General features: G+C 44.6%; 5 protein-coding genes across 5 annotated transcripts; 2 read left to right on the top strand and 3 right to left on the bottom strand.

The window, feature by feature from the left end:
• Positions 1-146: 146 nt before the first annotated feature.
• Positions 147-2,257, top strand: LOC103850866 (peptidyl-prolyl cis-trans isomerase FKBP19, chloroplastic). Its single transcript, XM_009127661.3, has 10 exons — positions 147-310; positions 377-449; positions 559-672; positions 985-1,070; positions 1,175-1,225; positions 1,339-1,419; positions 1,507-1,551; positions 1,648-1,703; positions 1,873-1,948; positions 2,035-2,257. The coding sequence occupies exons 1-10, from the start codon at positions 242-244 to the stop codon at positions 2,128-2,130; spliced, it is 747 nt and encodes a 248-aa protein (XP_009125909.1). The 5' UTR covers positions 147-241; the 3' UTR covers positions 2,131-2,257.
• Positions 2,258-2,496: 239 nt separating this feature from the next.
• Positions 2,497-5,185, top strand: LOC103850864 (protein NRT1/ PTR FAMILY 6.1). The gene is made up of 5 exons (XM_009127658.3): positions 2,497-3,136; positions 3,222-3,439; positions 3,527-4,107; positions 4,177-4,525; positions 4,593-5,185. Exons 1-5 carry the CDS (start codon positions 2,917-2,919, stop codon positions 5,091-5,093), a joined length of 1,869 nt encoding a protein of 622 aa, XP_009125906.1. The 5' UTR covers positions 2,497-2,916; the 3' UTR covers positions 5,094-5,185.
• On the bottom strand, positions 5,163-11,103 carry LOC103850865. The gene is made up of 5 exons (XM_009127659.3): positions 10,862-11,103; positions 7,987-10,667; positions 7,044-7,615; positions 6,733-6,952; positions 5,163-6,627 (listed from the first exon to the last, which is right to left on the bottom strand). The coding sequence occupies exons 2-5, from the start codon at positions 9,181-9,183 to the stop codon at positions 5,272-5,274; spliced, it is 3,345 nt and encodes a 1,114-aa protein (XP_009125907.2). The 5' UTR covers positions 9,184-10,667; positions 10,862-11,103; the 3' UTR covers positions 5,163-5,271.
• LOC103850863 (indole-3-acetic acid-amido synthetase GH3.15-like) lies at positions 10,078-11,000 on the bottom strand. Its single transcript, XM_033284005.1, has 2 exons — positions 10,862-11,000; positions 10,078-10,667 (listed from the first exon to the last, which is right to left on the bottom strand). The coding sequence occupies exons 1-2, from the start codon at positions 10,998-11,000 to the stop codon at positions 10,078-10,080; spliced, it is 729 nt and encodes a 242-aa protein (XP_033139896.1).
• LOC117125722 (indole-3-acetic acid-amido synthetase GH3.15-like) lies at positions 10,888-20,730 on the bottom strand. The gene is made up of 5 exons (XM_033283878.1): positions 19,927-20,730; positions 19,439-19,540; positions 19,209-19,349; positions 18,964-19,118; positions 10,888-11,366 (listed from the first exon to the last, which is right to left on the bottom strand). Exons 1-5 carry the CDS (start codon positions 20,214-20,216, stop codon positions 11,335-11,337), a joined length of 720 nt encoding a protein of 239 aa, XP_033139769.1. The 5' UTR covers positions 20,217-20,730; the 3' UTR covers positions 10,888-11,334.
• Positions 20,731-20,852: the final 122 nt, after the last annotated feature.

Raw genomic sequence — 20,852 nt, 5'->3', positions numbered from 1 at the left:
TTACAATTTTGTCCTAGGAAATGCTTATTTGGGTGATGTTAGAGGAGTAAATCAAAATAACAACATGGTCAAAACTCAAAACTATACAAAGAATGGTGTCTTTTCATTTACGGTACAGATACTTGTGATCAACTAGAGTCTTTAGTTTTTGGTTTTGGTTTTGGTTTTGGTTTTGGTTTTTAAAGTGAGGAGAGGACTACAAGTTTCTACACAAGTTGAGTCTTTGCAGTATCACTTTGGAATGGCGTCGATATCAGCCTTTGGTTACCTTCCTTCCTCTCCACCGCTCACCGGAGCTTCTTCCACCAACGTACGACGCCGTTCTACCTCCCTCTTTCCTCTCTCTCTCTCTCACTTTTCTCCATTTGATTCTCAGAGATGCAGGACGACCGTGTCTGCTGCTCGATTACCCGACCGAACAGATGACTTCCCTCCTCTTCGCACCTCTGGTTAGCTTCTCAAGTTTTGATTTTTATTCTTTCTCTGTGCGGATACATTATATGAACCTCTACGTCATATTGACTCAGATAGTAATTATAAAGTTTTTTTGATGCTCAGGTGGGAGTTGTGGAGAGTTTGATCGCAGAAGGTTGCTGGTTTCTTCTGTCGGTTTGTTGATTGGAGCATTGGTATTCGATGTAGAGACTGCAACAGCTTCCCAGTTCGCTGATAGTAAGATTTTTATTTTTCATTTGAGGCCAGCAAAGTTTACATCTTTTCAAGTAAATGTCAAGACTTTAGAGTAACTACTAGTTCCTTTATACCTTGTGGAGCGTACCCCCAAAGTCGAATAATTTATTCAAGTTTTGCAATTTGGATTGCTCTTTGATCTTAGTCTGTAAACTGGTAGTTTTTTTTTTTTTTTTTTTGTGGAAGAGATGTTTTCTTAAGGAACTTTCTCTCTGGTGTGGTTGGCAGTGTTTTTTTTAGCTCTATTCATATTGATTGTTGATCAAAGTTTCTTTAATTTTTACGGTGTTGCAGTGCCAGCGATTAGAGGCAAAGATTACGGAAAAACGAAAATGAAGTATCCTGATTATACAGAAACACCTTCTGGTCTTCAGTATAAGGTCACACACCCACCCCTTTATTAGTGCAACCTTCTACAGTTTATTGGTTAGAGATTTATGTGATGATGGTCTGTTAACCTGGAGAGATTTTGATACGAGTGCAGGATTTGCGAGTAGGAACTGGGCCTATACCAAAGAAGGGTGAAAAAGTTGTGGTAAGGAGATTTGTTATGCGCATATCTATGGTTTATATCCTTCAAGTCTGCTATGTAGAATTTGTAGTTCATTTATAATGTTTCAAAGACCATAACTTGTCAGTGTATGTCAGGTTGACTGGGATGGTTACACAATTGGTTACTATGGCCGCATATTTGAAGCACGCAATAAAACCAAAGGAGGCTCGTTTGAGGTATCAACACGTTTTTGCTTCATGTTGGTTCATTAGCAAAACAATGATTCAGTTCTTAATATGTGTGCTCTTTTTGTGAGTCTGTAGGGTGATGAGAAGGAATTTTTCAAGTTTACCTTGGGATCTAATGAGGTGTGTGCAATTTATCAATCTTCTTCTAGTTGCTAGTTGGACTCTGTTGCTCAGTGTATTGAATAGTTTCTTTCTCGCATGGCTTTGGTGTTCCAGGTGATACCTGCTTTTGAGGAGGCCGTTTCTGGGATGGCTCTTGGTGGTATCAGAAGGTTACACATCTTTTCTAATATCTCTCTCAAATTCTCAATCTATAAACAGAAACTAACCTCCTTAGATCTTGGTTCTCTTTTCATGAATTGTAGAAGAAGATAGATAGTCTCACATACACATTGATTATGGTAGAATGTACATAGTGTGACAATTAGCTTGGTATTGCAGGTTGGTTGTACCTCCAGAGCTAGGATACCCAGAGAATGACTACAACAAGAGTGCGCCGAGACCGACAACTTTCTCTGTGAGTCTTCTATTAGCTTATGTATGTATGTAAGTATGTATGAGAAAGACTTCATTCTTAATGTTTTATTTCATGTTGGGGCGCAGGGACAACGTGCATTAGATTTTGTACTCAAGAACCAAGGGCTCATAGACAAGACACTTCTCTTTGATGTTGAACTCCTCAAAATTGTACCAAATTGATATAACTCGGACCATCTACACCTACTTTGACGTATATATATTGTCTTGTGTATACTTCAACAGCACAATTGTCTACACTGAACTCAGTTTATACATCATGTAATGTTAAGTTCTCATTTATACGCTTCAAGAACTTGTAATAATAATTAGAAAATGTGATCCTATTCAAAATACCAAAAGAGACCAGTCTAGCTAATGTCCTACTATTTGGCTACTTGCACAGGGTTTGGTATGAATAGGTTTCAGTAATATCTATCTAATTAAATATGAACACAAACCAGTGTTAGCTTCTGTTGTTTGACTTTATTGTATAGCTGCCAATGTCTGTTCAGTTCAGTGTCAGAGTCGCCATTAATGTTGACTGAAAACAAAAACCAAAAACAAAACAAGATGCAGTTACGCATTGTACAAAAGCCCTTTCAATCAAATTTATGTCTTCCAAGTTACAAACCAAGCAATGGCTTTGATGTCACTTCTGTAAATGTATATATCAAGAAACATGATACCCCTCTTGAACGTTTTAAACTGTCAACAATAGTATGGGGTCCTTGGGACTCCCACGTGCAGTTAATGCATCCACTCTACTGTCACCACTCACCAGCTAGCTCCGTCTATTTAATTCCCTTCTTTCAATTCCAAGCTAACTGCATTTATACATTTCTCTAACCAATCCTCAAACGTCACTTTCTTCTTACGGATTGTGTATTGGTTATATCAATTATTGCTTTTATTTCCTCACTGCAAGAGACTCCTAGTTCCATGGTTTTATGAGAGAGCACATCCAACATGGTTGTATCAGAGATTAAATCCCCGTTGACGCCAGGAGGTTGTTCAAGCTCTTCAGTGCATAGGAAGGAGTTGAGTGTGTTCTTCTTGGAATCAGATAACAGACGTCTTGCTCTTGGCCGTGGCTATACTGGTGGCACCACTCCTGTTAACATCCATGGCAAACCCATCGCTAATCTTTCTAAAACCGGTGGTTGGATCGCTGCTCTCTTCATTTTTGGTAACTTTTTTGTATACATTTTTTTTCTCTTGAATATCAGTATATAGTTCTTCTACTTAGAGTTTTGGTTTGGTTGCGATCTTAGGAAATGAAATGGCAGAGAGAATGGCGTACTTTGGATTATCAGTCAACATGGTGGCCTTTATGTTCTACGTGATGCATAGACCTTTTGAGAGTTCTTCAAACGCAGTCAACAACTTCCTTGGCATCTCTCAGGCCTCTTCTGTTCTTGGAGGCTTCTTGGCTGATGCATACTTGGGCCGGTACTGGACCATTGCCATTTTCACTACCATGTATCTTCTGGTAAGTACTAGAGACATGTTTGGCTGCTTTGGATGTAAATGCTAAAAGATGGTTCCTAATATATGATTTGTTTTGGTCTGTGAGAAGGGGTTGATAGGGATAACACTGGGGGCAAGTTTGAAGATGTTTGTACCAGACCAAAGCAACTGTGACCAATTATCATTGCTCTTAGGAAACTGCCAACCAGCCAAATCTTGGCAAATGCTTTACCTCTACACGGTTCTCTACATAACCGGATTCGGTGCTGCTGGTATAAGGCCATGTGTTTCCTCATTTGGGGCAGACCAGTTTGATGAGAAAAGCAAAGAGTATAAAACACATTTGGACCGCTTCTTCAACTTCTTCTACTTGTCTGTCACTCTAGGCGCAATCATTGCCTTCACTTTGGTAGTGTATGTTCAGATGGAGCATGGTTGGGGTATGGCTTTTGGCACACTGGCAATAGCTATGGCTATTTCTAATGCTTTGTTCTTTGCTGGCACACCGCTTTACCGCCATAGGTTGCCTGGTGGTAGTCCCTTGACAAGGGTTGCTCAGGTGCTAGTTGCTGCTTTTCGCAAACGAGGTGCAGCTTTTACAAGCAGCGAGTTTATCGGTCTGTACGAGGTTCCAGGCTTGAAGTCTGCTATAAATGGTAGTCGTAAAATCCCTCATACAGAAGATTTCAGGTAAGTTTTCTTTGAATTACATCTTTGGTATGATCTTCGATTGGTCTCACATGTTTGATTGTGGTGCAGATGGCTAGACAAGGCGGCGCTTCAGCTGAAAGAAGATGGATTAGAGCCTTCTCCATGGAAGCTATGCACAGTAACACAAGTGGAGGAAGTGAAGATTTTGATAAGACTGATTCCAATCCCAGCGTGTACTGTAATGCTCAGTCTGGTCCTGACAGAGTATCTAACACTCTCAGTGCAACAAGCTTATACACTCAACACACACATTCAACACCTCAAGCTACCGGTGACATGCATGCCTGTCTTCCCAGGACTCAGCATTTTCCTCATTCTCTCCCTTTATTACTCTGTCTTCGTCCCTATCACCAGAAGAATCACTGGCAATCCCCATGGTGCTTCCCAGCTTCAAAGGGTATTACTCAGTACTCAAGCCTTTCCATCTGTATTCATATCATTCATCACTTGTGGTTTTTGTACAGGTGGGGATAGGGCTAGCAGTTTCAATCATATCAGTAGCTTGGGCTGGACTATTCGAGAACTACAGGAGACATTACGCGATACAACATGGTTTCGAGTTTAACTTCTTGACCCAAATGCCTGATCTAACAGCATACTGGTTGTTAATCCAGTACTGTCTCATCGGAATCGCAGAGGTTTTCTGCATCGTAGGGCTACTGGAGTTTCTCTACGAGGAAGCACCTGATGCTATGAAGAGTATTGGTTCAGCTTACGCTGCGCTAGCCGGAGGGTTAGGGTGTTTTGCTGCCACCATCTTGAACAACATCGTGAAGGCTGCGACTAGGAACTCAGATGGAAACTCGTGGCTGTCGCAGAACATAAACACAGGGAGATTCGACTGTTTGTACTGGCTCCTCACGCTTCTGAGCCTTTTGAATTTCTGTGTTTTCCTTTGGTCAGCTCATAGGTACAAGTACAGAGCTGTTGAAACTGAGGAAGATAAGAGTAGAACGTATCTATAAAGACACCAACTATGTGTTCTGTTCTGTTCCTAAGATTTGTTTGTTTGTAAGAAAACCATAAGAGTTAAGTCATGTAAAACGTATCTCTGCAATTTTCAATGCATCAACCGAGAAACAAAAGGTCAAGAAAGACAGGGAAAATGAAACATTGTTACACAAAAAAGGACTCTACAGCTGTCTAAATATACCTCAGCCCTTTAATATATTGTTGCCTAGATATCACATACTGAGCCACAGTGTAAACAATGCCTAAAACTCCAAGAAGCCGAACCTGAAACACGTCCGTTATCACCACGGCTGCAAAGCTAAGTGGCAAGGTCAGCATCGGCGAAGCGTCTGACTGTTTACTGGTGTAACTCCACACGTACCTGTTGAATATAATGTGACCTGGCGCTGTGAGTATTAGGAGAGCCAGGTTCTTCACTGCAAAGAACCATTCACGGCCTCCGATTTCTATTCCCCATCCTGTGTTTCCACCGAACCAAACTTCTTCCCATATAGTGTAGAGAGAGGATAAAGCCAAGTATGTTGATATGGCTAGTATAACCGGGAAGTATCTCTGTTTATCACCGAACCCGGATAAGAGATCAGAGTCTTGGTTCAGGAGAAGTAAGATAGGAGCCAGGAAGAAGATCGCTTGGCTTGAGCCGCCTGAGAGGTGGATGTTGAGAATTAAGCATATGGCAAAGCACACGATGGTGGCAACGTTACCAACCGCTGGCATCCAGGCCGCTCCTTCTTCCGACATTTTCTCTATTGCAAAGCTTTGGATCGAGGTGGCTCGGCGTTGCTGCATCAACCTCATCCGTGTTGGGAACATCCCCCTTGCGCCGCCTTGGGTTTTTGACAGACCACTGCTCTCAGAGACTTTCTCACGCAAAAGCGAAGTGAGCTCAAACTTAATCAAGAGAGCTATGAGCATGAATATCGCTGCGTAGAGACCTAGAAGAGATGTTCGTGCACCTTCAATCGCTAACATTGCTGTGACTTTCTTATCCTCCTCTCCTGCATCCCAACCCCACGCAACATTATCACTGAGAGTTTTGATTCTGACCTGCCCTTCTAACAAATACGTCACTGGAAATAGAGCCACGAGAAGAGCAAACACCCAGGGAAGCACCTTTGTGCTTGAGGCAGATGGAAAATGGGTGAAAATGACAAAAACTGAGGCACACACCATTGTTATAGTAATCAGAACATGTAGAACGGCGGCTTGTAGAAAGAACTCTGCAGATATGTAAACACCGAGAGCTAAACCCATGACGACGGAGTAAAATGCTCTCAATTCTACCACGTATTTGATTGGGATTAGAGATGTGGCAGCAGCAAGAATCAACAGGAGTGACACAATTAACAACCAAGACGGCCATGTCGGTTTGGATGCCATGAATCCGTAGATGGAAATGTCATCAGCTGACTCACGAGCGGCCTTGATCATTTCTGAATGGTAACTCCACGTCATAGGCATCGGTGGCTGCATCAGAATAAACATGCATCCAGTTGCCACTACCAATACCAAGCTTCTCTTCGCTGACTGCAGAAAAAAAAAAAAAAATTGATAAATATTCTTCTTCTCATGCTTTATTTGACTCTATGATGTAACCTCTGAGCGTAATGGACAAACTCATAACAGACATACCAGGACATGTGAAAAGTGGAGGGCAACAATTGGTATACAGGCCAGACCAATCAAAACGATGCAGAAACCAAGAAGCAAGCCATCAGATGGAGGCCTTCCATTCCACCACTGTAGCGCATCGAATATCGTTTCCCGGCAAAACCAAACCGAGATAGCAACCACTGCGGCATGAGAATAACCTTGCCATGGTTTCATTTTAGAGGCCGATTTCGATTTCTCCCTGCACATTCCATCAATACAGTCAAATAGAACCAATGTTAAAAGTTCAAGATGAGATGACATTTATGAAAGTTATAGTGCCTAGTACATACTTGTATAGCAGTAAGGGAGGGGAAACGGCCAGCAAGAGAGCTGCAGACACCCATACAATTGATTTTGATGATAGGAAGAGCATAGCCAACTTTGCTGAATACAGACACGTCAAGATCCAGACTGCCTTTGATCCAATTCGGCGATCAGCAAGTAGTCTCCTCACAACAGCCAATCCAATAAGCGTCGTCAACATAACCATGTAACTAGGGTACATCACATCGTCTTCCATTCCATAATAGTATATGCTTGAGTAATTGAAAAAACGGTCCTCAATGTAACACAGCAATAACGCGTGGGCCACCATACCAGCTTCAGTCAGGAAGTGAAATTTTGATGGGAGAAGAACAAGACCAGGGATGACCATGGCTATGATGATGTTAGCCACTATAAGCTTACAGAATGACTTGAGGAACATGCCGGCTAACCATATGTTTAAATCCCAGTAGTTATGCATTACGAACCATATAACCATTAAGCTTCCAAGAGCAACGAATGCAAAGTAAGAGGGCACACTTTTCTTTGTGAAAAAACGAGCAAAATAAAGCCCAGCTACTGCAGGAAGCGGAGTAAACTGCAATATAAACAGAGTCAAATTCCATTATTACTATAGCGATGCTCATACATCAAAAACAAAACTTTACAAAATGAGGCAAATAATACAATCCAAGGTGTTAACTTTCAGAATCTATACTTCATATATGAACAAATGCTTTACTTGGAAGACGGTAAACAGTAAAGCAACCATGTCAATTGGCTGCAGCAAGTTCTACAAAGCTACTGTGATGATGTAAGCTACCAGATGCATGCCAATTCTCTCATTACTTTACAAAACAAAATCCACTGGATACCTACTTATTTAATTCCAATCCTAATTTGATTACAGGAACTAGTTATCAATAACGAAAGCAACAGAAGCTGTTCAGTTGGTAGCAAAACACTTACCAGAATTGGAAATCCTACAACGATAGCTCCCGCAGCACTCACAACCACAGCCAAACCTGTGAAAACAACCGAGCTAAAACCACCCGAGACCATCCCAAGAACCGAAGCACCAGCGCCAGCACCACCTCCAAGCAACGTCATAGTCACAAGAAGATAATTCAACGGAGGAGGCACCTGGATATACTTCCCAAAAGACCGAAACACAACTCTAACCTCCAAACAAATCACAATCACAACCATCGCAATCGCCCCATTCACAATCCTAACACTCTGCAGCTGATGAGAGTCCTTGGTAACCCACCGAAGACCACCTCTCGTCGAAGCATACAACTGAAACAAGAAAGGGACAAAAAACAAAAGCAGCAGATCGCTAACCGCAGCAGCTGAGGTGAACACAACAGAGTAATGCGACGCCACGTGGAATAGAACCGGCGTGAACATCAAATTCAAAGAAAGGAAGCAACTTTCTAACGGTCCAAGTATAAAGCTCTCATCAGGAGCCTCTCCTCCATGGTACTTCGCTTCGTTCTTGGTCTTAAACGAAGAAACCCTAGGAATCGCGAAGATCCAATAGAACACGCAAGAGAACACCATTAGATAATAAGACGAGTTACTCATCCCCACGGCGGAGATTACCGCCCAGGAGAAAAGCGAAGACGCCGTGAAGGGGACGCACGCGAAGAGAAGCCTCTCGAGAGCCACTACGATCGACGGATTCTCGAGGTGGAGCCACTTGAACTGAAGCGAGCTCCAGCATCCGATCAAGAACGTGGTCTCGGCGCAGAGGAGCGCCGCGAGGAGGGAGAGGGGGATGGAGTTGAAGGAGGAGAAGAGGTGGGAGGAGGAGAAGAAGAAGGAGATCTGAGCTGCGAGGAGCGACATCCATATCCCGAGGAAGGCTCCGAGCTTGACGTTGAGCGAGTCGACGACGTAGGAGATGAGGAGGCCGATCGTGAGGGTGGCGAGGACCGGAGCGCCGCCGAGGTCGAGGAGGAAGGCGGCGCAGGGGACGAGGGCGGTGGCGATGCGGGCGTTGTAGGCGAACGAGGAGGGGGAGAATCGGGGAGGGGTGTTGGATCGGGAAGTGAAGTTTCTGGTGATGTGGGGAGGGTAATTGGGGGGAGATAGGGTTGGTTCGCCGGAGGGAGAGGTTATGTGTGGCCGGAACAGCCGCGGCTGTAGCTCCGGTGGCATCATCGTCGCCGGAGTTTGTTTTGAATTGGGATTGATCTCTCAGTTTTACTGATGAGGGAAGGATCTGTGAGTTTGATTTTTTTTTTTCTTTTTTTGCGGAGATGGTGACGTGTCGGGAAGAGTAGGAGCCGTTGGATCTTATAAGTTGGGTCCACACTGTCTGTAGCTTTCGTAAGTCCACGTTCACAGAATAGTGGCTCAAGCTAAGTGAAACGCTGTCGTATCATCGTGTGACAAGTCCGAAACGACGCCGTTGCGTTCTTGTTTTTTTTTTTTTTATATTAACATTTATCAGTGAATATTTTAGAACTTTGAAAGATTCACGCTAATTATCTTTAATCAATTTTATTGATTTTTCGGAAACATGAAAATAATAAATATTAATATATTTTAAAATTAAATATTAATTGTCTAATAGACATAAAATTGAAATAAAATTGGTAAAAGATTTCCAATGATTTATAACTATTTATGGAAGATTGTCTCAACTGTCAACAACATCAAAAGAGAGACGATTTATTGAACACGACCCCATGATTATGATGGAGTCATTGTATTCGATTACATACTCCTTCCGTTTTTAATATAAATTATTTTAGAATTGTCACATAGATTAAAAAATCATTTATTTTTTATATTTTTTAAACAAAAACATCATTAATTATTTTTACTTAACTATAAATCAACTAATAATAAAATATAATGTATATTATCATGACCTGTTAATAAATTTTACATTGAAAACTGAAAATGTCATATAATTTGGAATATAATTTTTTTTTTTAAAACGACTTATATAAAAAAACGGAGTAAGTATTTGTAATAGGTGATTTATTTTCTCTTTATTTATTATTTTGCTCTTCTATCAAGAGCCCTATGCATGAAGTAACGGTGACTTTATCGGCTAGAATGCAGTTCGTGCAGCTCCCACGATGGAATCTTCCGGCTAACAAACTTTGAAACAACAGCCGCCTCCAATATCTTAACCGCATCTTCATTCGTCACTGACCTCGGCGTCTTGTACTGACTCACAGAAGAGCCTCGAGACACGAAGAAACTCATGAGCTCATCAAAGGCCCCACTTCTTACAACCTTAAGCTCAAGCGGTCCAATGTTCTTATCATTCCTTCGTCCTTTTCTGTAGACCGAGTCAAGAGACTCCTCGACGGTGAAGCAACATTTCTCCATAACCTTCGGGTCGGGCTCGACCTTAACGTCCTTGACTTTGCTCCCGAGTTCCCAGTAGAGCACGTAGTGTCGTGGAAACGAGGAGGAATCCACACGGCTAGTGAAGTCAGTGAGCATTAGGTCATGTGGCTCAAGCAGGAGCGTAGCATTTGCCACTACCTTGAGGAGATCTTCTTCGTAGGTCTTGTCCATGTCGATGCTTAGAACAACTTTTTGTCTTCCCACGAAACGAAACTTTGGCGCATTGTTGTAGTAACCAGTCACTCGTAAAACGTCACCCACACGGTACCTATACAAACCTGTAAGTTATATATATACAGCTTGTGAGAAACAAACTAGCAAAATCGTTTGTATCATGTGTAAATAGAATGATCGAATATATTTTAATTAAAAGTAGTAATATAGAAATAATTTGCGACATCACTACAAACTAGATATTTTTTACTTTGATAACTTTAATACAATTAATATTTATTTTAAAATAGAGACTTACCAGAAAACGTTGTTACCACAGGTTCATAATCATGACCAATTTTAACATCAACAAGATCAACGACCACATGGTTCTCTGTGAGATCATGACCAGTTTCTTGATGGTCTTTCTTGACCTCCAAGAACTCAAAGTATGCCATACTTGGGATGATGGTGTAAGAAAAAACACAAGGCTTGCTCAGAGGATCTATATTGACACCTATGGAACATTCAGAGCTGACGTATAATGATGAAACTAAAGGAAGACCACCACAATAAAATTCCAGCATTGGTATATACTGTGCCATGGAGCCAGTTATGATTGCTTCTATGCACTTTGCTTTTGGCCAAAGTCTCTTCACTATTCCCTCCCATGATGTTTTACTACATTCTTGCTCGATTAGGCCCGCTAGTTCTGGATTTGGACCGGTGAGGAACTTAGAGATCCCTGAAAGACACTGAGCGTCTGTGATCCAGTCGCTGACACGGCCTGTCCTAATGTTGGAGTTCATTCCAGTGATCCTCCATGTAACATCCCGGGCCCGGCCCAAAAGGGGACTCAAATGCAGGAGGCCCAAGAAGAAGAAACCCTAGACATAACCCCTCCCACTGCTTATAAAAGGAGAAGTTCCCCTAGGGTTCAGCCACAAGAGAGACAGCAAGCGAAGCCCTGCCCGAGCAGAACCCCGCCGCCGCCTCCGCCTCAAGCCGCCGCCGCCCCACCACCGGCGAAGCCAGCCGCCAGCCGCCCGCGAAGCCCTAGCCGCCGCGACCGAGCCCCTAGCCGTCGCCTCCTTGATTCAGTTTCGTGCAAGCAACTGAGATCTGAACCCTAAAGGTAAACCTAAGATCTCTAGTTCTAAGTCATTGGAAATGACAGATCCTAAACCCATCTCTCTCTTGTGTGAATCCAATTCTCTAACCAGATCTCGAGAAGTGGCTGTTTCCCAAACCTAGATCTAGACCTACTTCTGCAAAAAGCTAAGGTGAGGACTTGCTGTGAACTTGTCTCATGTTGAGTAATCAATGGGACTTAGTCCTTTGTTAATCAGATCTAGATCTTGTGTGTATGTGTGATATGTTATGTGATTGATCTTGTTTAGACGGTAGTACATGTTGAAGTGATAAGAACATAGGCATGTTAGGGTGGTCAAGAAATGATGATAAGATGATGAGACGTGTTGTGAATGATAAGTGAAAGATGTAAGAATAAGTACGAATAAGGGATCATATAGAGAGTCTAAGGTTTGTAGGTGGGGTAAGTAGTCCACGCTAGGTATCCATAGGAGATGTGGCGAATCCACATGAATATGGAAGCACCCATAGGAGATGTGGCGAATCCACATGAATATGGGGTAGAAGCCTAGTGGGGGGCTACCCACTGAGGAAAAGAGGAAAAGAGGAAAAGAGGAAAAGAGGAAAAGAGGAAAAGATGAAAAGGATATGCATTGTAGGGTCTTTAGTTCATGTCGGGTAGTATGGGATTCTGTGTGATAGATCTTATTAGCTCATGACTTGTGATTGTTTGCTCTTCCTGAGCTGAGTTCGTGGGTTCCTAGAACCTGCCCTCACTGAGTATTGTGTACTCACCCCTCTTTTTACAGGTATGGCCGAGAGGGAGCGGGAGTAGATGTCCGTATGGTGCAAGTGTTTTCTCGAGTCTTTCATTTGGATTCTTTTCTTTCCGCCATTTCTTCCTAAGTTTTATTCGACATTCAGTTTTTAGTTGAGTTCGGTTTTATGTAAGACAGTTTGGGTTTTAATAAGAGCTTTTTGAACGAAAAGGTTTGAGTTAAAGTATTTGATAGGGTTCATCGGGCCAAGGCCTTTACAATTGGTATCAGAGCGGGTTAAACCCACCCGGTGCTGTCCCGGGTGGGTAGGGAAGGGTCGGGTAGAAGTAGGAAAACCCGGGTTTCAAAGGAACTTCTTCCGAACGTCTTTCTAAGTATTTCAAAAAGGGTTTCAAAAAAAAAAAAAAAAAAAAAAAAAAATGCACCACTCGGACGGAACTCCTAGCTCACTCGGTGGACAATAGAATTTGAGTAGAACCGTGGCTAATACTCCTTCACTTGTCAACAGGATGCCTCCCAAGAATGCCAGAGTTGCAAGGCCAGCTGCGGCCAACCTGAGAGCGACGCGACGGGTCACCAGGTCCGCGTCTCAAGCCTCCAGCGAGGCAGAAAGCCGAAGAGGGGGCGCACCTGAGAATGAGAACCCAGTGGAAATGCCGAACGTGGCGAATGCAGCGCTCCTGGCAGAACTGCAAAGATACCGCGACGCCTATGGGGGTCATCTGCCCAATGGTGAAGCCGCCGCAGATGCGGGGGACAACCCCATACCACCCGGGGCGGCCCAGAATCCGCCACCGCCGCCTCCACCCCCGGCAGCGCCTGCGGTGGTGCACGCCCCCGGACCCAACTACTGGGACATGCTGAGACACATGAAGAGTATGCAGACGGAGTTTTTCAATGGAAAGGCCGACGCGATTGTCGCGGATAATTGGAGACGTCAACTCGAGAGGAACTTCGCTTCTGCAAGGTGCCCACCGGAGTTCCGTAGGGACCTGGCTGCTCACTACCTTAAAGACGACGCACTAGTGTGGTGGGACGAAGTGGTCGAAAGGTCACACGGGATACGACTGACCTGGGATGATTTCCTGGAGGCATTCAATGGGAAGTACTTTCCCTTAGAAGCCATGGACGCGATGGAAAGCAAGTTTCAGGACATCCGTCAAGGGTCGAGGAATGTACGAGACTACGGGGACGAGTTCAACCGACTTCGGAGATTTGCGGGTCACTACCTGAGTGATCACGACTTAATCCGCCGTTTCCTCAAAGGTATGAGAGTGGAACTGAGGAATAGCTGCAACGTGAGGGACTATCGTGATGTCCATGAGCTGATTGAGAAAGCCGCAGAACAAGAATCAGGGCTCGAGGAAGAGCGAAAACAGAACCAGAACTCCCAGAACCGGGGTACCAAACGGCCCCGGGATGCACAACCCGCGGCTGAGCCTGCTCCGTTAAGGCCCGCATGTGAGAGGTGTGGACGATTCCATGCAGGGGAGTGCAGGATGGGAGCATGCTTCACCTGCGGCGAGCGCGGACATATAGCGAGGGATTGCCCGAAGGAGAGACAAGGCCAACGCAGGCGCTGTTACCGCTGCGGCCAGGAGGGACATCTGGCGTGGGAGTGCCCAACACTCCAAAGAGGAAACGCGGAAGGGGCACAACCCCAACAGCAGAGGGGGCAAGCCGCAGGGGCAAGAGCGTACGCCGTCGAGGGTCGCGAAGGAGCCGAACCGATCGCGGGTACGTTTGATTTAACAATACGATTATGTTATATGAAAAGAACTGTAGTAGTCGTGTAGCTTAGCGTTAGTGTTGTGTAGGGTCTGTCGCGGTCGGAGGAGTGACAGCGTTCACTCTCTTCGACACCGGGGCAACTCACAGTTTTGTAAGCCCTAGACTTACGCGTGAGTGGGACTTTAAGGGGAACTTCAACACCATGGTGACGGGAGTCGAGACGGCAGGAACAGAGAAAATGGCCACGAGGGGTAGATATGAAGAAGTACCGGTGATCCTCGCAGGTGTGAACTTACCCGGAGACCTGCTGGAGTTAGAACTGGGGCGTTACGAGGTGATCTTGGGAATGGATTGGCTAGCACAACACAGAGCCGTGGTTGAGTGTGCCAAGGCATGCGTTAGGATCCCGCTTGATGGGAGGCAAATCGTGTACAGAGGAATGAGAACTAGGACCGGAATAACTGTGGTGTCGATGGCCCATGCTGAAGAAGCAATCCGGAAAGGAGGAGAAGCCTTTTTAGCCACTATTGAAATGGTGGGTGAGACCGAAGCGCCAGATCTGGAGAGTATCCCCGTAGCAGCAGAGTATGCCGATGTGTTCAAACCACTACGCGGACCCCCACCTCAACGAAATAACGCTTTTACGATTGAGCTAGAACCCGGAACCGCACCGGTTTCCAGGGCCCCCTACCGTTTGGCGCCTGCAGAGATGGCTGAACTGAAGAAACAACTGGAAGAACTAGTGGAAAAGGGATTCATACGTCCGAGTAGCTCGCCTTGGGGGGCGCCGGTACTCTTTGTAAAGAAGAAGGATGGGAGCCTCCGACTGTGCATCGACTACCGGGGATTGAACAAAGTTACCGTTAAAAATAAGTATCCCCTACCCCGTATAGACGAACTTATGGACCAGCTGGAGGGAGCCACTTGGTTCTCGAAGATAGACCTCGCTTCAGGTTATCACCAAATCCCTATTCACGAAGAAGATGTTAGGAAGACAGCTTTTCGTACCCGGTACGGACACTACGAATTCGTAGTAATGCCCTTTGGACTGACGAACGCGCCGGCAGCTTTCATGGGGCTAATGAATGATATTTTCAGAGATTATCTGGACCAGTGTGTGATTGTCTTCATCGACGATATCTTAATTTACTCCAAGAGCCGGGAGGACCACAGACGCCATTTGGGTATCGTACTGGACAAGTTAAGGGAGCATGGGTTATATGCTAAGCTTAGCAAGTGTAGTTTCTGGCAACGTAAGATTGGGTTTCTGGGTCATGTGATCTCCGAAGCAGGGATAGCGGTGGACCCCGAGAAGATCACCGCGATCACGAAATGGCCAACACCAAGTAACGCAACAGAAGTACGAAGTTTCCTCGGGTTGGCGGGATACTACCGCAAGTATGTTTTAGGGTTCGCCACAATAGCCAGGCCACTCACCCGCCTTACAGGCAAGGAGGTTAGGTTCGAATGGACAGAGGCGTGCGAGGAGGGATTCAAACAACTAAAGGACATGCTGACTAGAGCCCCAGTACTGGTCCTACCTAGACCAGGGGTGCCATTTGTGGTCTACACCGACGCCTCCGGGGTCGGAGTGGGGTGCGTACTCATGCAGGAAGGAAAAGTGATCGCCTACGCGTCCAGACAACTGCGGAAACATGAGTCTAATTACCCGACACATGATTTAGAGCTAGCGGCAGTGGTATTTGCATTAAAAATCTGGAGATCGTACTTATATGGGGAGAAGGTACAAATTTTCACGGACCACCAGAGTTTGAAATATGTGTTCACTCAAGGAGATCTGAACCTACGGCAGCGCAGGTGGATGGAACTACTAGCAGATTACGATCTGGTCATCGATTATCACCCCGGGAAGGCAAACCTGGTGGCAGATGCCTTAAGCCGAAGGAAATCAGACATCTCCGGAGCAAGGGAAACTCAGGAACTTGCCACAGCCTTATCAAAACTGCACCTCTGTGCGACGACCGTGAACGAAGAGGGCGCCGGGTTAGAGGTTGTGGAACAAGCCGACCTGCTGAGTCGAATCAGTAAGGCCCAGGAAACGGACTCCACACTCCAAAAGATGGTCGACAAGGAGGTGAGCGGGTACCGTACGGCTGGGAATGGTACCATCCTGTTTAAAGGCCGAGTGTGCGTACCACAGGGAGGGAACTTGAGGGACGAACTACTGGCACAAGCTCATCAATCACGATTCGCAATTCACCCGGGACGGACAAAAATGTACCAAGATCTGAAGCGGTACTACCACTGGGAAGGAATGAAGAGAGATGTCGCTTTGTGGATAGCCCGGTGTCAGACCTGTCAGCTGGTTAAGGCGGAGCGCGGAGTTCCACGCGGACTGTTGCAGGAGTTACCCTTACCACAATGGAAATGGGATATGGTGACAATGGATTTCGTCACAGGGCTACCACGGACCACGAAAAACAAGGACGCTATATGGGTGATAGTAGACCGCCTGACAAAGACGGCTCATTTTCTACCTATACGAACCACCGATAAGACGGAGGACTTAGCACGCGAGTATCTGAACGTCATAGTGAAGTTACATGGGGTACCGGTGAGCATAGTATCTGACCGGGATCCGAAGTTTACTTCAACTTTCTGGCAGGCATTTCAAAGAGCATTGGGAACCAAGGTTCGCCTTAGCACCGCGTATCATCCACAGACGGATGGACAGTCCGAGAGGACCATCCAGACACTCGAGGATATGTTGAGGGCGAGTGTTTTGGAATGGGGGGGTAAATGGAGCGAATATCTACCGTTGGTGGAGTTCTCTTATAACAACAGCTACCATGCGAGCATCGAAATATCCCCGTACGAAGCATTGTATGGGCGACCCTGTAGGACCCCCTTATGTTGGACCGAAGTGGGGGAGAAACGAGATATGACCCCCGAACTAGTTGGAGAAACGATCAAGCAAGTAGAACTCCTCAGAGACAGATTGAAAACGGCTCACGACCGCCAGAAGAGTTACGCCGACAAACACCGGAAGAGACTAGAGTTTGCGGTAGGGGATGAGGTGTACTTGAAAATGAGAACTTTTCGAGGGAATGACCCAAACCGAAAGTTGAAAAAGCTGAGACCCAGGTACATGGGTCCATACGTGATAAAGGAGAGGATCGGTGCAGTCGCGTATCGTCTGGTACTACCGCCGGAACTATCAGATTTCCATGACGTGTTTCACATCTCCGTGCTACGGAAGGTCATAAGAGAGCCTGAGCTGATCTTGCCGCACCCGCCTAAGGATGCGCAACGTAACTTGACCTTGGTTAGCAAACCCATAAAGATTATGGAGGAAAAGGAAGTAAATAACCAGGGACGAAAGGAAAAGATGGTTCTCGTACGATGGGAGAGGGATGGAATCCACGAGGATGTGTGGGAACATGAGTCGCACTTGAGGGCTAACTACCCCGAGATCCTTGGAAACGCGGAGCGGGACCAGGAGGAGGTCCAGAATTCAGGGACGAATCCTTTTCTAGTGGGGGAGAATTGTAACATCCCGGGCCCGGCCCAAAAGGGGACTCAAATGCAGGAGGCCCAAGAAGAAGAAACCCTAGACATAACCCCTCCCACTGCTTATAAAAGGAGAAGTTCCCCTAGGGTTCAGCCACAAGAGAGACAGCAAGCGAAGCCCTGCCCGAGCAGAACCCCGCCGCCGCCTCCGCCTCAAGCCGCCGCCGCCCCACCACCGGCGAAGCCAGCCGCCAGCCGCCCGCGAAGCCCTAGCCGCCGCGACCGAGCCCCTAGCCGTCGCCTCCTTGATTCAGTTTCGTGCAAGCAACTGAGATCTGAACCCTAAAGGTAAACCTAAGATCTCTAGTTCTAAGTCATTGGAAATGACAGATCCTAAACCCATCTCTCTCTTGTGTGAATCCAATTCTCTAACCAGATCTCGAGAAGTGGCTGTTTCCCAAACCTAGATCTAGACCTACTTCTGCAAAAAGCTAAGGTGAGGACTTGCTGTGAACTTGTCTCATGTTGAGTAATCAATGGGACTTAGTCCTTTGTTAATCAGATCTAGATCTTGTGTGTATGTGTGATATGTTATGTGATTGATCTTGTTTAGACGGTAGTACATGTTGAAGTGATAAGAACATAGGCATGTTAGGGTGGTCAAGAAATGATGATAAGATGATGAGACGTGTTGTGAATGATAAGTGAAAGATGTAAGAATAAGTACGAATAAGGGATCATATAGAGAGTCTAAGGTTTGTAGGTGGGGTAAGTAGTCCACGCTAGGTATCCATAGGAGATGTGGCGAATCCACATGAATATGGAAGCACCCATAGGAGATGTGGCGAATCCACATGAATATGGGGTAGAAGCCTAGTGGGGGGCTACCCACTGAGGAAAAGAGGAAAAGAGGAAAAGAGGAAAAGAGGAAAAGAGGAAAAGATGAAAAGGATATGCATTGTAGGGTCTTTAGTTCATGTCGGGTAGTATGGGATTCTGTGTGATAGATCTTATTAGCTCATGACTTGTGATTGTTTGCTCTTCCTGAGCTGAGTTCGTGGGTTCCTAGAACCTGCCCTCACTGAGTATTGTGTACTCACCCCTCTTTTTACAGGTATGGCCGAGAGGGAGCGGGAGTAGATGTCCGTATGGTGCAAGTGTTTTCTCGAGTCTTTCATTTGGATTCTTTTCTTTCCGCCATTTCTTCCTAAGTTTTATTCGACATTCAGTTTTTAGTTGAGTTCGGTTTTATGTAAGACAGTTTGGGTTTTAATAAGAGCTTTTTGAACGAAAAGGTTTGAGTTAAAGTATTTGATAGGGTTCATCGGGCCAAGGCCTTTACACTCCAGGAACTTGATTACTTTGAGGAAGGAAGAAGCAAATGGTGCATCAAGGCGAGATACATTTTCTCGTTGTAGAAGCCCACAAAGCAGTTGGCAGAACATGCGCTGGGTAGTGTCTTCACAAGTCGTCATTTCATGCGGGCTTATCTGTACTTTATCCCTGTAAATCATATAACAACACACAATTAATAAAGAAACACTAGCAGCACCAAAGAGCATGTTCAAGACTAATATGGGAGCAAATGTTTACCAGTATAATTTTTTGGCTGGGGTCAAGCTTTTCAAAATACAAGTTATTATAGTCCTGACCATCAATCCAGAAGGTGTCTCGCTTTCTCTGGTAACAAAATAAAACATGAGAGATTTTCCTTCAGTTACCCCTTCGAATTGCCTGCAAATAGTACCAATAACGAGTTTGGGTTACTTACTGTTTTTGGAAATAACAAAACAAGACACAACTTGGAGTTTGAAACTCATTACTTGGAGAGCATAGGATTAAAGAGAGATGCACACAATATCCTCTGTTCCATTTCCTCTGCTGTCAATGGTATCAGTTTTGGAACTCCTCCTGAAGTACCTGAGCTGCAAAAATAACAAATTTTTTTATTCTTTACATCTTATATACCTCAATCTAATATATATATACTTCAATCTACTTTGTATGGTTAAATATTAACAAACTCATGTATCAACAAGTTTTGAGCCAAACTTCCTCTAAATGTTTTTATTTTTATTTTTTGCAAAAAACAAAAAGAGGAATTAAGAACTGCATGTGGGATGTGGCCAAACTTCCTCTAGATTTCAAGGCTCTTCTAAGACTCTAGTCAGCACTTAGTTCTTCTTAATCTTGCATTTTACATGACAACACCAAAAGCTTTGAATTTGTTTTCAATTATCACAGATTCATTCACATAGCCATATATACATTTGCTCTAGATCTGTAGAGACTTCAAGATTTAAAAGGGTACCTGGTCAAGAGAACAATGAAGGGTCGATCACAGATGAGATTAAAGGACTCTCCATTAGCAATACGATCAATATAAGAGCGACAATCTTCGTAGGTCACAATGGGTAGGTTCTTCTTGAAGCTTTGCTTGTCGAGTTGACCGCTGAGGAAACCTCTAAGGTACTCGGTTTGAGCATTACATGAAAGTATTGCTTCCAACACGGAGTCTTGAACCTGTTTTGCATTACTGGTCGTATCCTCAAGCACAGATAGACAAGCTTTATGGTTTGTTGGATCAAACCTTGGTAACATGATTTTCTTTTTGTTTGAACTTTAACCTTGGTAACTGATTGTTAGCTTATATAATTATATGTTAAAGCAAAGTCTTATCACTTGCGGATAACGCTATTACTTACAAAAGAGTGAAGAGCAAAACCTCGGTTCTGACGAAGCCAATGAGATATGGCCTCTTATCTCTCTACGCTCAATAACACAAACAAAGAAGTGTAAAACTATGTGTGGTTTGGTCGTCCAGACCACATCAGTCCTGGACTGTAACTTTTTGTCTCATTCCTAACTGCATTGCCTAGTCTTTTGAAATAACACCCAACCATGTGGTCCGGAGGATACGTCTGATCCATATAGTTCATTTGGTTGGACAGCAATGCTCCACCAGTCCACCTCATGAGTTTGATTTGCATAAGAGGGGAGAAGCAATGAGAAGAAGAGAGAGAATTCCATATTAATTGATGTTAGGTAACGTCACCTAATTAAAGAGATTCCTGTACACGTTTTGATTAAGCCATATATATCGTTTCCAGTATATTTTGTCATTTGTTAAGAACAATTTTAACATTATTTTATTTAATTAACTAAATTTGTTGATTTGTAAATTACCAGTTTTTCCTTGAAATGCTTCAACCTTGTAACATAGAGATTGACCAACAC

This window comes from Brassica rapa, chromosome A02 (assembly GCF_000309985.2).
Source record: "Brassica rapa cultivar Chiifu-401-42 chromosome A02, CAAS_Brap_v3.01, whole genome shotgun sequence".
NCBI lineage: Eukaryota > Viridiplantae > Streptophyta > Magnoliopsida > Brassicales > Brassicaceae > Brassica > Brassica rapa.
The sequence above is the reverse complement of the archived record's forward strand: the minus strand, read 5'-3'. Positions and strand labels throughout refer to the sequence as shown.